The sequence below is a fragment of the Brassica napus genome, chromosome A1 (genome assembly GCF_020379485.1).
Source record: "Brassica napus cultivar Da-Ae chromosome A1, Da-Ae, whole genome shotgun sequence".
Lineage (NCBI taxonomy): Eukaryota > Viridiplantae > Streptophyta > Magnoliopsida > Brassicales > Brassicaceae > Brassica > Brassica napus.
In genome coordinates this window covers 1,572,139-1,585,953 of record NC_063434.1, presented here as the reverse complement: position 1 = coordinate 1,585,953, position 13,815 = coordinate 1,572,139, and the positions used below count along the sequence as shown (strand labels likewise).

Sequence of the window (13,815 nt, the reverse complement as noted above, 5' to 3'; positions counted from 1 at the left end):
AAAAATCATTTAGGTTCATGTTTCAATAAAAACCAGTGGCTGTTGTGTCTCGTCTTCTTCCCAATCCAATCCATTACAGCTGACAGTATAAAATATTATTTTATTTAAAATGAAAAAAAAAATTGATTATCTGTAGTTTTCGTCTTGCCACCACAACGTTGTCTTCTCGGGTTAATCTCTTCTTCTTCTGGTTTTTACTCGCGTCTCTTTGATTGGTCTTGCCTCCGTCTCTTCATCTTCTTCTCCAACTATTTATATATTGCATGCCTTGTCTCTAATCTAAATCTATTGTCTTTATATGTTATAGGGTTTAAAGTTTGATTTAATGGCTTCAAATCCAGATAAAAATCCGCCGCCACCTTCAGGTAATATTTGATCTCGAGTTGTATTAATCTCTAGTCAGATTTGGTGGTTGTTTTTGTTAGTATTATTGCTTATCTTCTAGTTTTAAGAGAAAAGTGTCTCTCTTTTTAACTGTAGATGAGAAAACCGAAACAAAGAGTCCTAAACCGGAATCAGGAGGAGCCTCAGGGAGCTCACCTTCAGCAGCTAACCCTGCTATGAATTTCAATGCTTTTGATTTCTCTAACATGGCTAGTATCCTCAACGTAAGTGCCCTTTCTTTCTCTCCTAGTTTTATCTTCTTTGGAGCTTTCTACTGATGTGTTTTTTTGTTTACAGGATCCAAGCATCAGAGAATTGGCTGAGCAGATAGCTAAAGATCCTGCCTTTAACAAATTAGCTGAGCAGCTTCAGAGCTCCATCCCAAACGCAGCTGAGGGAGGAGGAGCAGCAGGCTTCCCTAACATTGATCCACAGCAGTATGTGAGCACGATGCAGCAGGTTATGCATAACCCAGAGTTTCAGACCATGGCTGAGCGACTTGGTAACGCCTTAGTGAAGGTGAATAACAATATGAACTTTACTTTGGTTATTTTGAGGCATGAGTTTTGAATTAATCTTTTTTTTTATTTGCTTCCAGGATCCACAAATGTCTCCCTTTTTGGATGCTTTCTCAAACCCTGAAACTGCGGAGCATTTTACTGAGCGTATGGCGAGGATGAAAGAAGATCCGGAGTTGAAGCCTATACTTGATGAGATTGATGCTGGTGGTCCTTCTGCCATGATGAAGTCAGTGATACCAAAACTGTTTGGTTCTTACAAAAATTGTAAAGCTTGTTTTTGCTTATTGTGGATGAATTTTTTTTTTTTTTTGAATTAGGTACTGGAATGATAAAGATGTGCTGAAAAAGCTTGGTGAAGCAATGGGTATGCCTGTTGGGGGCTTGCCAGACCAGGCTGCTTCTGTTGAACCCGAGGTAGCTGAAGAAGAAGGTGAAGAAGAGGAAGAGTCTATTGTTCATCAAACTGCTAGTCTTGGTGATGTTGAGGTTAGTCTGCTTCCTAAACGTTCGTATGCTTGACCATTTGGGAATTTATCACTAATGTGTTGCTTGAGGATTAAAGTCTATTGTTCATTAACGTTTTTAATTCATTTAGGGGTTGAAAACCGCTTTGGAAGCTGGTGGTAACAAAGATGAAGAAGACTCTGAAGGAAGGACAGCGTTGCATTTTGCTTGTGGATACGGCGAGGTATGCAAGTCATTCGATTACTTCTATGCTTGACTATGGATTTGAATCGAGATTGAACCTATTGATCCCTTTGCCACAGTTGAAATGTGCTCAAGTTCTTATCGATGCTGGAGCAAGTGTTAACGCGGTTGACAAGAACAAGAACACACCTCTGCATTACGCTGCTGGATACGGGAGGAAAGAGTGTGTTAGCCTTCTCCTGGAGAATGGTGCAGCAGTGTAAGCCTTCCAACACAACACTTATAGAAAAACGACTTCATTGAAGACTTCTTTATATGACGCTTTTCTGTGTACGTGTGTGTGGTTGCAGGACTCTGCAAAACCTAGACGAGAAGACGCCCATCGATGTGGCCAAGCTCAACAACCAGCTCGAGGTGGTGAAGCTGCTCGAGAAGGATGCTTTCCTTTGAAGCTTGGGTCCAAAGGAAGGTCTTAAGATGATGCTGTCTTTGAAGGATTTGTCTTTGTGTTGTGACTTGAACCAATTTCACAAGCTTTTGTATACTCCCTTATCTTATTTATCTGTGTTTTTATTTGTCTCTCTCGTTCTAAATTTGTCTCTTATGGTGTTTTTGAATTTCATTAGAAGTCAATAAAGAAAGAAAGAAAGAGCAATCGATGTTTTCATTTATGGTTTGGTAATCAAAGTCCTCTAGATTTTCTTCGCAGATGATGCATTTACGTTCATATACATTCAGTGAAAAATGATTTGTAGAACACTACTTATTAATGCAAATTCATATATTGCGTTCGTCTTATAATACAAAAAAATGTGTTTCTAGAAACCTATTGAGACAATAGACCTGTCTGATCTTGAAGCCGAGCCAGTCGAAGGTACGCATCACAGCTTCGAGAAGCTTTTGAATTTATGGGCACAGCACAAGAGGAGGTGATGCTTTGAAAATTTTTATGTGATGTCAGCGAGAGATGTGAAGTGTGAAGGGTGTTTAGAACAGATGACGTCGTTACTCTAAAGTAAAGCAATGTGTGCGACCACCAAAAGAGAATCTCCTACGAAGTTTATTCAGAAGAGGATATAAAAAGATTCGTCAAACTTTATCATTGTGAGATGAAAGTGACGATAAATGTAAAAAATATTAAATGCTTACATCAAAGATTATAAGTATAGCCGAAGATTTTAAAACTATGACTCGAATAGTTGAATTAAATCTCTCTACTTTATAGCTTTCAGAAACAAACAAAATCTTCGGCAGTTTATCTTCTTGTGTCGGCCGTTTATCTTTTTGATTTTGTGTTTTGACTTTTTCAATACAAAGTATACGAATAAAAATCAAAGATGAACTTCTTAAACAGAATTCAAGCATCTTTTCAAGTATAACATTAAATATACATTTCAATCAACGTTTTAGTAGTAGTTTTGCAATATATAATTTTTAAAAGAACGAACAGACAGACAGCTAGTTTGAAAGAAAAAAAAAATATTGAATCGAGTAATATCTTAATAATTTCCTTAGCATTGGCTGAAAGCTGAATCTTCAACTTACAAAAGCAAAAGATAAAAAAGGTCGTGGGTCGATTACGGCCGTTAGATTTTCTTCACGTTTCTATGTTTTTGTAAAAGTGTTTCCTTTCTAGGAGGGTTTCTTGTAGTATCATTTGTTAGTTTGTGAAACAAATAAAACATTATGTTGTGTATAGGTTCTTTAGCGTTGTTATAATTCCGACCAAGATTTCGTCATGTTCGCATAGTTTAACCGCAACGCTTTACTATGCTATAAATTCTGACATTACCAGGAAATGTAACACAACGTTCTTTTCTTCGTATTAAAATATAACACAACTTGCAATACTAAAACACATTCTCGCATATAAAGAAAGTTCTGCTATCTGAATGTAGAATTCTTTATATATATCCTAACTGCTTGAGGCTTGCCACACTAAACTAATTGCTTACAAGTAGTTTTATACAGGTAATCTATGGGTTTATTCCATCAATAATTGTGTGTTTCTTAATATTAAAATAGATTTAGACATAATTCCAAATAGTTTAGCAGATAATGAGGATCATCATACAATCACCAGTCTCGTATATGCAACTGCGTATTCGCTCTAAGTGGGGACTGTGAACGTGACAGCTGGATCCAGGTTAAAGGACAACACATCAGCGACCTTACCACCGACACGTGTCCCACCTCACACATGGCGTTCTTCTCTTTCACCTTCTTTTTTTTCGCCTCTCCACTTTTACATTTACCTTTAGTTTTGGTTCATTGTTGTTTTATTTCTTCGCAATTTCTTTTAATTTTCTGTTCGTTCATGTTAATTTATTTATTTTTCTATAGTATATATAAATAATTTTTTAGTTCACATGTTTAGAAAATAATTTAGTTTAGTTAATCATGTTTTCTTACAAAAAACACAAGACTATGTATAGTACTTACGAAAACAAGAGCAATAATGGAGTACAGTGAGTTATTTAATGCTTATCCTTCATACGGACAGAATGGGCCTATTTGGTTATCTTTGATGATCCCCATATCATTCCCAACTTCCAAGTAGTCAGTCATATGCTTAGTGGAGTAATATCTAACGGTAATGAAGAATTTACTCTTTTTGGAGACATGAAAAATGGAAACAGGCATTGATCTCCGCGATATCTAGTGCAGATAATGCTCTTTTTCGAAATGAGTTTGATACTTTCCAATACAAAATACGTGGAGAATACGAGATGAAATTGTGTGTATATAGGGAGAAAATGGGAATAACGTGATATATACAAAATCCACCAGATAAGCAATAAGTCACCATCCCACGGTTCACGTTATTCCCGTCGCATTTATTTAAAAACACATAAGAAAAATATCCTCTAATGATTTTGTTAATCAAGTAAACATTTAGGAAAAAATTATACTTCCTTGGTAACAATTATAAACAGAAGAAGATGGACTGAGGAAAGGAAGGAACTAGAACAAAGAGAAGAAAAAAAAAAAAGACATAAACAGTGATGGAAACAGCTGTCTTTATGAGTCGAAACAAGAACCTCCTCCTCTGTGTTTCTACATAAACTCTCTCTCTCTCTCTCTTTCTTTCTCTTTCTCCTTTCCTCTCACAAAAACATTGGAGATAATAATAATGAATCCGTTGCAGCTGGATAAGCGTCTGGACACGACGGAGCAAGTGGTCGAAGAAATCATGAGACTCCACAGATCTCTACCGCCGAGACCAGGTCTCGACGAGGTCGAAGCCGCTACCTCTCTTATCCAGAACGTGGAGAAGGAAGACCAAGCGTGGCGAGAAGCCATTGCCAGCCAGAGGAAACCCTCCGACGTTCCCGGCGAGCTGTTCGCGATACTGCAAGAGATGAAGAAAGGTCTCGTCCAGTTTAAAAGCAAAGAACAGATAAGAGAAGCCGTTAAGCTTCTCGATCTGGAAACCGTTCACTCTCTCTTCGACGATTTTATTCAAAGAGCTTCCGATTGCATTTCTTCTTCTAACGGCTCTGCTCCTCCGTCTCGGCCTCCGCGAGTTCCGACGACGCCGCCGTCGAGCTTGTATTTGAACGAGAAGACGCCTGCTCGGCCCAAGGAGATGGTTTCGAGAGACGATAGCTTCGTGAGTAAAGCGAAGCCTTCTCTGTACGATGATGGTTTCGTAGCTCCTCGAGCGCCACAGGTTGTGGATTCAACACTTACCGCCGGAAAATTCGCCGGTGAGTTAAACTAATCTTCCTCTCTTTAACTCTGGTTAAGTTAATCTCTGTAGATTGGTTAGTCAAACTTTGAATTTTTCTAGATATGGAAAGTGTGTGAACTATAGATTGAGCAACACGAGTTATGTTTTAGAAATGGTTATTCAGGACGTTAGAGGTTAACAAATTATTAATTTATTTTAGTTTTTAGTTTAATTATAAAACTATTGTGATAAATTATCAAAATTAGATATAGAAGGCAAAAATTTTGGATAAATTTGTGGATTTGTAGTGATATTATTGATTAATTTATAAAATTTAGACAAATTAAACGGTTTAAACCAATTTGAATAGGATTTTAAGAAAATCTTTATGGACAGGACCAAGTTGCCAGTTTCTAGAACCATATGTTTTAGTAACTGTAATTTGAATTGTTTTGTTTATGTCTAGGCAATGATGGAGAAAATTAGATAGATTTTTGAATTTTATTGATTAATTTAGCAGATTTAGATTAATTAAATCGATTTAAAGAATGGTTTAAACTAATTTGAGTCGGATTTTAAGAAAATCTTTATGGATAGGACCAATTTGTAGAACCATATGTTTTAGTAACTGTGGTTTGAATCATTTTGTGTTATGTCTAGGCGGCAATGATGGAGATAAGCTGAGTTTGATAAAGCTTGCTAGTTTAATTGAAGTATCATCCAAGAAAGCTACCAAAGAGCTGAACCTACAAAACAAACTATCCGAACAAGTCGAGTGGCTTCCAGATTCTATCGGCAAGTTATCAACTCTAACCTCCCTCGACTTGTCTGAAAACCACATCGTGGTATTACCAAACACCATAGGAGGACTCTCTTCCTTAACAAACCTCGATCTGCGTTCCAACAGAATCACTCACCTCCCCGAGTCAATCGGAGAGCTGATCAACCTGGTTAGCCTCAACCTCAGCGGCAACCAGCTATCGTCTCTCCCTTCTTCCTTCAGCAGGTTGTTGCAGCTCGAGGATCTTAACTTGAGCTGCAACAACCTCCCGGTTCTCCCCGAGTCCATCGGCTCGCTCGCGAGCCTAAAGAAGCTCGACGTCGAGACGAACGACATCGAGGAGATACCTTACTCCATCGGTGGATGCTCTTCTCTTACCGAGCTACGCGCGGATTACAACAAGCTCAAGGCTCTCCCCGAAGCGATCGGGAAGATCACTACTCTCGAGATCTTGTCCGTTCGTTACAACAACATCAGGCAGTTACCTACGACGATGTCTTCTTTGTCTAGCCTCAAAGAGCTGGACGTGAGTTTCAACGAGCTCGAGTCTGTTCCCGAGAGCTTGTGTTTCGCCACGGCGCTTGTGAAGCTGAATGTCGGGAACAACTTCGCTGATATGGTCTCGCTGCCGAGGTCGATAGGGAACCTTGAGATGCTTGAGGAGCTTGATATAAGCAATAACCAGATCCGTGTGCTTCCGGAGTCGTTTAGGATGCTTACGAAGCTGCGTGTGTTTCGTGCTCAGGAGAATCCGTTGCAAGTTCCTCCGAGGGAGGTAGCTGAGAAGGGTCCTCAGGCTGTTGTTCAGTACTTGAATGATCTTGTGGAGCAGAGGAACGCGAAGTCTCTAGTGGTTAAGCCGAAGAAGAGCTGGGTGCAGATGTGTTTCTTCTCCAAGTCCAACAAGAAAAAACAAAGCAACATGGAGATTGTTTAAACACTGCTGACCAGTTTTCAGGTAACAACACTTCACATAGATTCACTCTCTGTGTACAAATTAAAAAAAAATGATTTATTTTTTCCCTCTCTTTTTTTCAGGTAATTCTGTTAATACTATTTGACAAGTGGCAGACAGATCCAGCTAGCTTCACAAGACAATATGCAAAGAGGGAGAGAGAGAGAGGAAGCTTTGTTTCATTATTCATTCTTTGTTTTGTATGTTATGTTTCTTTACTAGTGTTCACATGTGTTATTGTGCGCATCATTGTTTCATTCATGTCTCACCACATTATCTGTTCTTGCTTTTCATGGTTATGAGTTATGACTGAACTGTAGAGCCGGTCCAAAACAGAATCAAACCATCTTTGTGTGCCAGTCTATCGTTTTTTTTGTCAATGTGTAATCGTCACGAGACATTGTCTTTCTTTCTTTCATGTGAGTTATTACCATGTCATTATCCAGGTCACATGTGAACCAATGAATGAGCACAGCCTTTCTTCATCATTTAGAAACCACAATATTTGATTTCAAAAAAAAAACCACAATATCTTTCTTCGGTCTTGGATCGTAATCACATTGTGGTATTGCCACATGAAAGGAACAAAGCAACAAATAATAGCAAAACACCTGATTTGTTTTTCCCTATTTTTCAGGTAATGCTGTTGACAGCCCAAGCAGATAATCCAGCTATTTTCACACGAAAATGCAAAGAGAGAGAGAGAGGGGCATTGCAACTTCCAAGTACTGTATATGTTTCACTATTCATTCTTTTATTCTTTCATTCTTCTGTTGACATGGATCAGTGTGCACAGTATTGTTTGGTTCATGTCTCTCCATGCATCTGTTCTTGCTTTCCCTTGTTAGGACTGAACCGCGGAGCCCGTCCCGAACCATAACTGAACTAGGCCACTTGTATATTGTGAGGGTTTTTTTTTAGCTCTTACCACTTTTTTTTTTTAGTTTAGTTTGAAACTTAAAAAGAAGACACTCACACGTAGAGAAATGCAATTATATGTGTGTGGATAGAGATGTGATGTGGTAGTTTTTGATGCTAAGTGGAGAGACATGACATCGTGAGCTTGCTATGAACATGGTTTTGTCTAGAGAGAAAATTGGTGTAGTAATAATAGGCCCTTTTGTATTTAATGCAACTTCTATGAACGTGGTTGGTTTGTCGGTTTGTAATCTTCACGAGACATGGTCTTTCTTTCTTTTATTTGTGTTATCGTATGGGTTATTATACATGTGAACTAATGAATGAAGCAAAGCTTTGTTCATCATTGATCTCTCAAATGTTATAAGAACATCCGGCCCATACCAAACTTATTGAGCTGGAAATGGGCGTATATTATTGAAGCATGTCTTTCTTATTTTCTATTGTTTATTTTTGAAACTAGTGTATCTTTAGGTTGGCCTCACCTCTTTTTCTTTCTGTTTAACCCTATTAAAGTTATAACCGGTTATTAGAATCTGGTTTAAGTTGGTTTAAGTTTCCTTTTGCTTAACCAGCTGTATATATATATGATTGTAAGTGTACAGTGATAGTTAGAGCTGAATAATACATTTTTACACTTTCATAACAAACTATCTTCTCTCTCGATTCATCACCTTCATCACATCTAATATGGTATCAGAGACTTTTTGATCTCCATTGATTCCGCTTCGTCTCATCATTGCTTCCGCTCCACTTTATCCTTCTTTGATTCCGCGATTGATCATGAGTATCTTCTTCGATCCCGCGATTGTCGCTGTTCTTGATTGCCTCGTCTCACTCATCATTGCGATCTCCGTCTTCGTTGCGTCTGTTATTCGTCTTCTTCTTCAGTGAGCTGTGCTTGTTGAAGATCGTTCGTTTCCTCTGTTTCTCGAACTACAGTTCTGATTCTTGATTCAACGATGCCGTCACCAGATCCAGCTCCGACTCCACCTTTATCCGATCACTCTCGATCGATGCCATCTCTCTCCGATCCGAATTCGAATCCTCTCTTCATTCATAACGCTGATCATGCCGGTATCTCACTTGTTTCCGAGAAACTCACTGGTCTTGGTAACTTCAATAGCTGGCGTCGCTCAATGTTATTAGCTCTTGGTGCTCGAAACAAAGATGTTTTCGTTAATGGAACGTATCCTGATCTTGATTCTACGCATCCTGATTTTGGTTCTTGGTCACGATGCAACAACATAGTGTGTACTTGGATCGTGAATGCGGTAGATAAGCCTATTGCGAAGAGCATCATGTATCTTGAAACGGCTCGCCAGATGTGGCAAGATATTCATGACCAGTTCAAGCAGAGCGATGGGCCTCGTACTGCTGAGATAAAACAACAGATCTACGCTGAGACACAGGGTTCTCAGAGTGTAAGTGAGTACTACACTAGACTCAAACAGCTCTGGGAAGAACTCAAGAATCATGAGGATCCGTATACATGTTGTTGTGGTCAGATGAATTGCGCAAGTCACAAACAACTAGCAACAAAGGAAGAACAGGATCGTGTTCTCAAGTTTCTTATGGGCCTCAATGATACTTTCACCGCCACTCGAGGACAGATCTTGATGATGGAACCAAAGCCACTTCTCTCCAGAGTTTTTAACATTGTATCTCAGGAGGAACGGCAACGGTCTATGAAGACAACGAGCAGTGTCACATTCCAAGCTTCTCACGTTGAAGCCTCTCCTGATTCACTGGTTGCTGCTTATGCTGGAGGTTATAACAAGCACAGACCTCGTCCTATCTGCTCCCATTGCGGTCTTGCTGGTCACACGGTCAACAGATGTTATAAACTTCATGGCTACCCTCAAGGCTATAAGACTAATGCATCGGGTTATAAAGGTCAGCAACCTCACCAGCAACGTCCTAATGGAAACTCACAGTCTGTGGGCAAGTCTACGAATGTAGCAAACTTGATCACTCAGGATTTTGGAAGTATCTCCATGCATGATCAACAGGGTACTCACTTGGGGACAGTTACATCAGAACAAGTTCAGCATCTTCTTAGTGTTCTCAACGCCAATACACAGGGTGGAGAGCATACTCATTCTCAGATTTCAGGCAGCACTCTTACACTCGCTGATGGCTCTTCTTCAACTCTAAAACCCCAACCTCACCTTGTTCCCATTACATCTACTCTTCCATCTACCTAAAATCCTCCAACTTTATTGCTTCTGCGGGAATCATAAACAGCCTTACTTTTACGCATGATACTTGGGTGATAGATACAGGAGCTAGTTGTCACGTGTGCTCTGACTTAACCTTGTTTTCTGACACACGTCCTATTACTGATACAACGGTTACTCTCCCTGATGGAACACGCATTCCCGTAACCCTTTCTGGCACTATCATCATTTCTACAACACTAACTCTGCATTCTGTGTTGTTTGTTCCGAATTTCAAATTCAATCTTTTAAGCATTAGTGCTCTCACATACAACACAACTATTTCGGTCCTATTTTCTTCTACTTCTTGTTACATTTTATCATATAACCCACTTGCATTTATTCAGGAGCATACTCCGGATTGCATGATTGGGAAGGGTAGCATTTTTCAAAATCTATATCTCTTGGATTCTCATGCTCCTGCTAATTCACCTGTCGCCCAGACTCAGCATATTGCTCACGTTTCTTCTGAAATTTGGCATCAGAGATTGGGACATCCCTCTCAAAATAAAATTCATATTCTTTCTAAGTGTCTAGATATCTCTAAAGATAATATTGGTCATGATCATCTGTGCAAAGTGTGTCCTCTAGCTAAACAAAAGCGTCTGTCTTTTACATCTTTGAACAATATGTCTACTTCGGCTTTTGATCTTTTACATTTAGATATTTGGGGTCCTTTTCATGTACCTACAGTTGATGGATATAAATATTTCTTGACCATTGTTGATGATCATACCAGAGTCACTTGGGTTTATCTTTTAAAAGACAAAAGTTCTGTGATAAATGTTTTTCCCGAGTTCTTAACATTCATAGAGACTCAGTTTAAAATTTCTGTGAAATCCATTCGATCAGATAATGCTCCTGAACTCTCTTTTACATCTCTTCTTAAAGCTAAAGGCATTACACATTACTTCTCTTGTGCATACACTCCACAACAGAACTCTGTTGTGGAGAGAAAACATCAACACATTCTCAATGTCGCACGTTCCCTACTATTCCAATCTAACATTCCTCTTGACTATTGGGGTGATTGTATCCAAACAGCTGTCTATCTGATAAATAGAACTCCCACTCCTCTTTTGAAAAACAAATCCCCTTTTGAACTTCTCATGTCCAAATCCCCTTCATATAGTCATTTGCGAGTCTTTGGTTGTCTCTGTTACACGTCCACTTTGATTAAGGATCGTCATAAGTTTTCTCCTCGTGCTACTCCTTGTGTTTTTCTTGGATATCCACACGGTTATAAAGGTTACAAGGTACTCGATCTCCATACTAACAAGATCCTTATTTCTCGTAACGTTGTGTTTCATGAAAATAGTTTTCCTTTTTCTGAACATCTGCCTTCTCACGATAATGACATCTTTGGTCAACATGTTCTTCCTTTACCCGTTCCTGACTCACCCTTTCCGGCTTTCTTTGACCTTGGTGATAACACAACGTTTCCTGAACACTCTTTTGACTCTGTTTTTCCTTCTGATTCCATTCCTTCTTCACCAAGTGTTCATTCTTCTCCACCTGTTCCCATTGTTAACACACGGAATAAAAGACAAACTAAGGCTCCTGCTTATCTAGATGAGTATCATTGCTATCTTCTCAATAAAACCCCACCTTTTTCTAGAAACTCTAATCATACCACTTCATATCCTATCTCTGCTTTTTTATCTTATGATAAACTTGATGATTCTTACCGTAACTTTCTTCTATCCATTACCACTGTTACTGCCCCTAAGACCTTTCAAGAAGCTATTCTTCTCGATGAGTTCAAGGGTGCTATGAAATCTGAGATGACATCTTTAGAGGATACTGGTACTTGGTCTATTTGTCAATTGCCTCCAGGGAAGCATCCGGTTGGTTGTAAGTGGGTAAATACCTACAAATTCAACCCTGATGGTACAGTTGAGCGTCCTAAATCTCGCCTAGTTGCCAAGGGTTATACTCAGCTTGAGGGATTGGACTATCTTGATACTTTTTCCCCTGTGGCTAAGCTGGGCACTCTGCGTTTGTTACTCAGTCTTGCTGCTGCAAAGCATTGGTCCATCAAGCAGCTTGATATCAGTAACGCATTTCTGAATGGTGACTTGGATGAGGAGATTTATATGACGATTCCTCAAGGATATACTGAATTGACTGGTCGCAGCTATCCTCCTAATTCTGTATGTCGTCTTCACAAATCTCTTTATGGACTCAAACAAGCCTCGCGACAGTGGAATCACAAGCTTTCCACAGTCATCTCTTCAACGGGTTTTGTTCAGGCATCTTCTGATCATTCACTCTTCGTTAAGCATTCTGCTTCGACGTTTGTTGCTGCTCTAGTTTATGTAGACGACATCCTCATTGTGGGGAATGATGATGCGGCTGTTGAGAACTTCAAAGATTCTCTAAAACAGGCGTTCAAACTCAGAGATCTTGGAGATGCGAAATACTTTCTTGGTTTTGAAATTGCGAGGAATGCCACTGGAATTTCGATCAACCAACGGAAGTATACTCTGGAACTTCTTCAGGATGCTGGCTACTTGGGCTGCAAGCCAGTCTCGGTTCCCATGGAACCTAACTCCAAGTTATCTGATTCTTCTGGTGATCTTCTTCCTGATCCTTCAGTTTACCGGAAGTTGGTTGGCAAACTACTTTACTTGACTCACACGCGACCGGATATTACCTATGCGGTTCATAAACTCAGTCAGTTTATGTCTACTCCTCGCGTTGATCATCTCAAAGCAGCTCAGCGTGTTCTTCGTTATCTCAAGAATGATCCTGCACAGGGATTGTTTTATTCTGCTTCTTCCACAGTGAGCTTGACTGCTTTTTGTGATGCAGATTGGGCTTCATGCCCTGACTCTCGCCGTTCAACTACAGGGTACTGTGTCTTCTTAGGAGATTCACTCATCTCCTGGCGCGCCAAGAAGCAAGCAACGGTTTCTCGAAGTAGCTCCGAAGCAGAATACCGCTCAATGGCAGACACTACTTGTGAACTCATCTGGATTGCAGCTTTGCTTCGCGATCTGCATTGTCCTTTGACTGGTCCTGCTACATTATACTGTGATAACCAGTCGGCTTTGCACATTGCGTCAAATCCTGTCTATCATGAGCGGACCAAACACATCGAAATTGATTGCCATGTTGTTCGGGAACGTTTGCAGAGTGGTTTTCTGAAGACTATGCACGTCAAATCTGCTCATCAACTTGCTGATGTCTTTACGAAAGCTGTTCAACCTGCTCTGTTTCATCAGCTCATTCTCAAGATGGGTCTTCACCACTTGTTTGCTCCATCTTGAGGGGGGGATATTAAAGTTATAACCGGTTATTAGAATCTGGTTTAAGTTGGTTTAAGTTTCCTTTTGCTTAACCAGCTGTATATATATATGATTGTAAGTGTACAGTGATAGTTAGAGCTGAATAATACATTTTTACACTTTCATAACAAACTATCTTCTCTCTCGATTCATCACCTTCATCACATCTAATAAACCCCTGATCCGGATGAAATTGGGGGTTGCTTCGAGTACAAATGATTAAGAGATTCTATGACAAAAGAAAAGTACCACACACGATATACCCTAACCCACTTAAGACCTTAAAATGTATCTTCATAGATTCGAACATACCCGTAAAAAGTTGCATATTAACAATCATACCTCAACATAGTTATCTTCTCTCTCTATGATTTAAAGATGACTACTTCTGGAAAGTCATTTTTATTCACTTCCCACTCTTTCGGT

The 13,815-nt window shown here is 39.5% G+C and overlaps 2 protein-coding genes across 5 annotated transcripts; both read left to right on the top strand.

Annotated features, from left to right (window-relative positions):
- Positions 1-5: 5 nt before the first annotated feature.
- Positions 6-2,224, top strand: LOC106345293 (ankyrin repeat domain-containing protein 2A-like). 3 transcript variants are annotated; one of them, XM_013784546.3, is made up of 9 exons: positions 6-170; positions 308-365; positions 481-608; positions 682-903; positions 983-1,131; positions 1,223-1,391; positions 1,501-1,593; positions 1,673-1,812; positions 1,904-2,224. In XM_013784546.3, the coding sequence occupies exons 2-9, from the start codon at positions 326-328 to the stop codon at positions 2,001-2,003; spliced, it is 1,041 nt and encodes a 346-aa protein (XP_013640000.2). In that variant the 5' UTR covers positions 6-170; positions 308-325; the 3' UTR covers positions 2,004-2,224. The 3 variants fall into 3 exon arrangements, with proteins under 3 accessions (XP_013640000.2, XP_013640056.2, XP_048634637.1); XM_013784602.3 differs by having other exon boundaries at positions 21-215; XM_048778680.1 differs by having other exon boundaries at positions 65-190.
- Positions 2,225-4,502: 2,278 nt separating this feature from the next.
- On the top strand, positions 4,503-7,321 carry LOC106345468 (plant intracellular Ras-group-related LRR protein 4). Of its 2 annotated transcripts, none has more exons than XM_013784702.3 (3): positions 4,503-5,251; positions 5,887-6,965; positions 7,046-7,321. In XM_013784702.3, the coding sequence occupies exons 1-2, from the start codon at positions 4,687-4,689 to the stop codon at positions 6,942-6,944; spliced, it is 1,623 nt and encodes a 540-aa protein (XP_013640156.2). In that variant the 5' UTR covers positions 4,503-4,686; the 3' UTR covers positions 6,945-6,965; positions 7,046-7,321. The 2 variants fall into 2 exon arrangements, with proteins under 2 accessions (XP_013640156.2, XP_048634615.1); XM_048778658.1 differs by having other exon boundaries at positions 4,503-5,263.
- Positions 7,322-13,815: the final 6,494 nt, after the last annotated feature.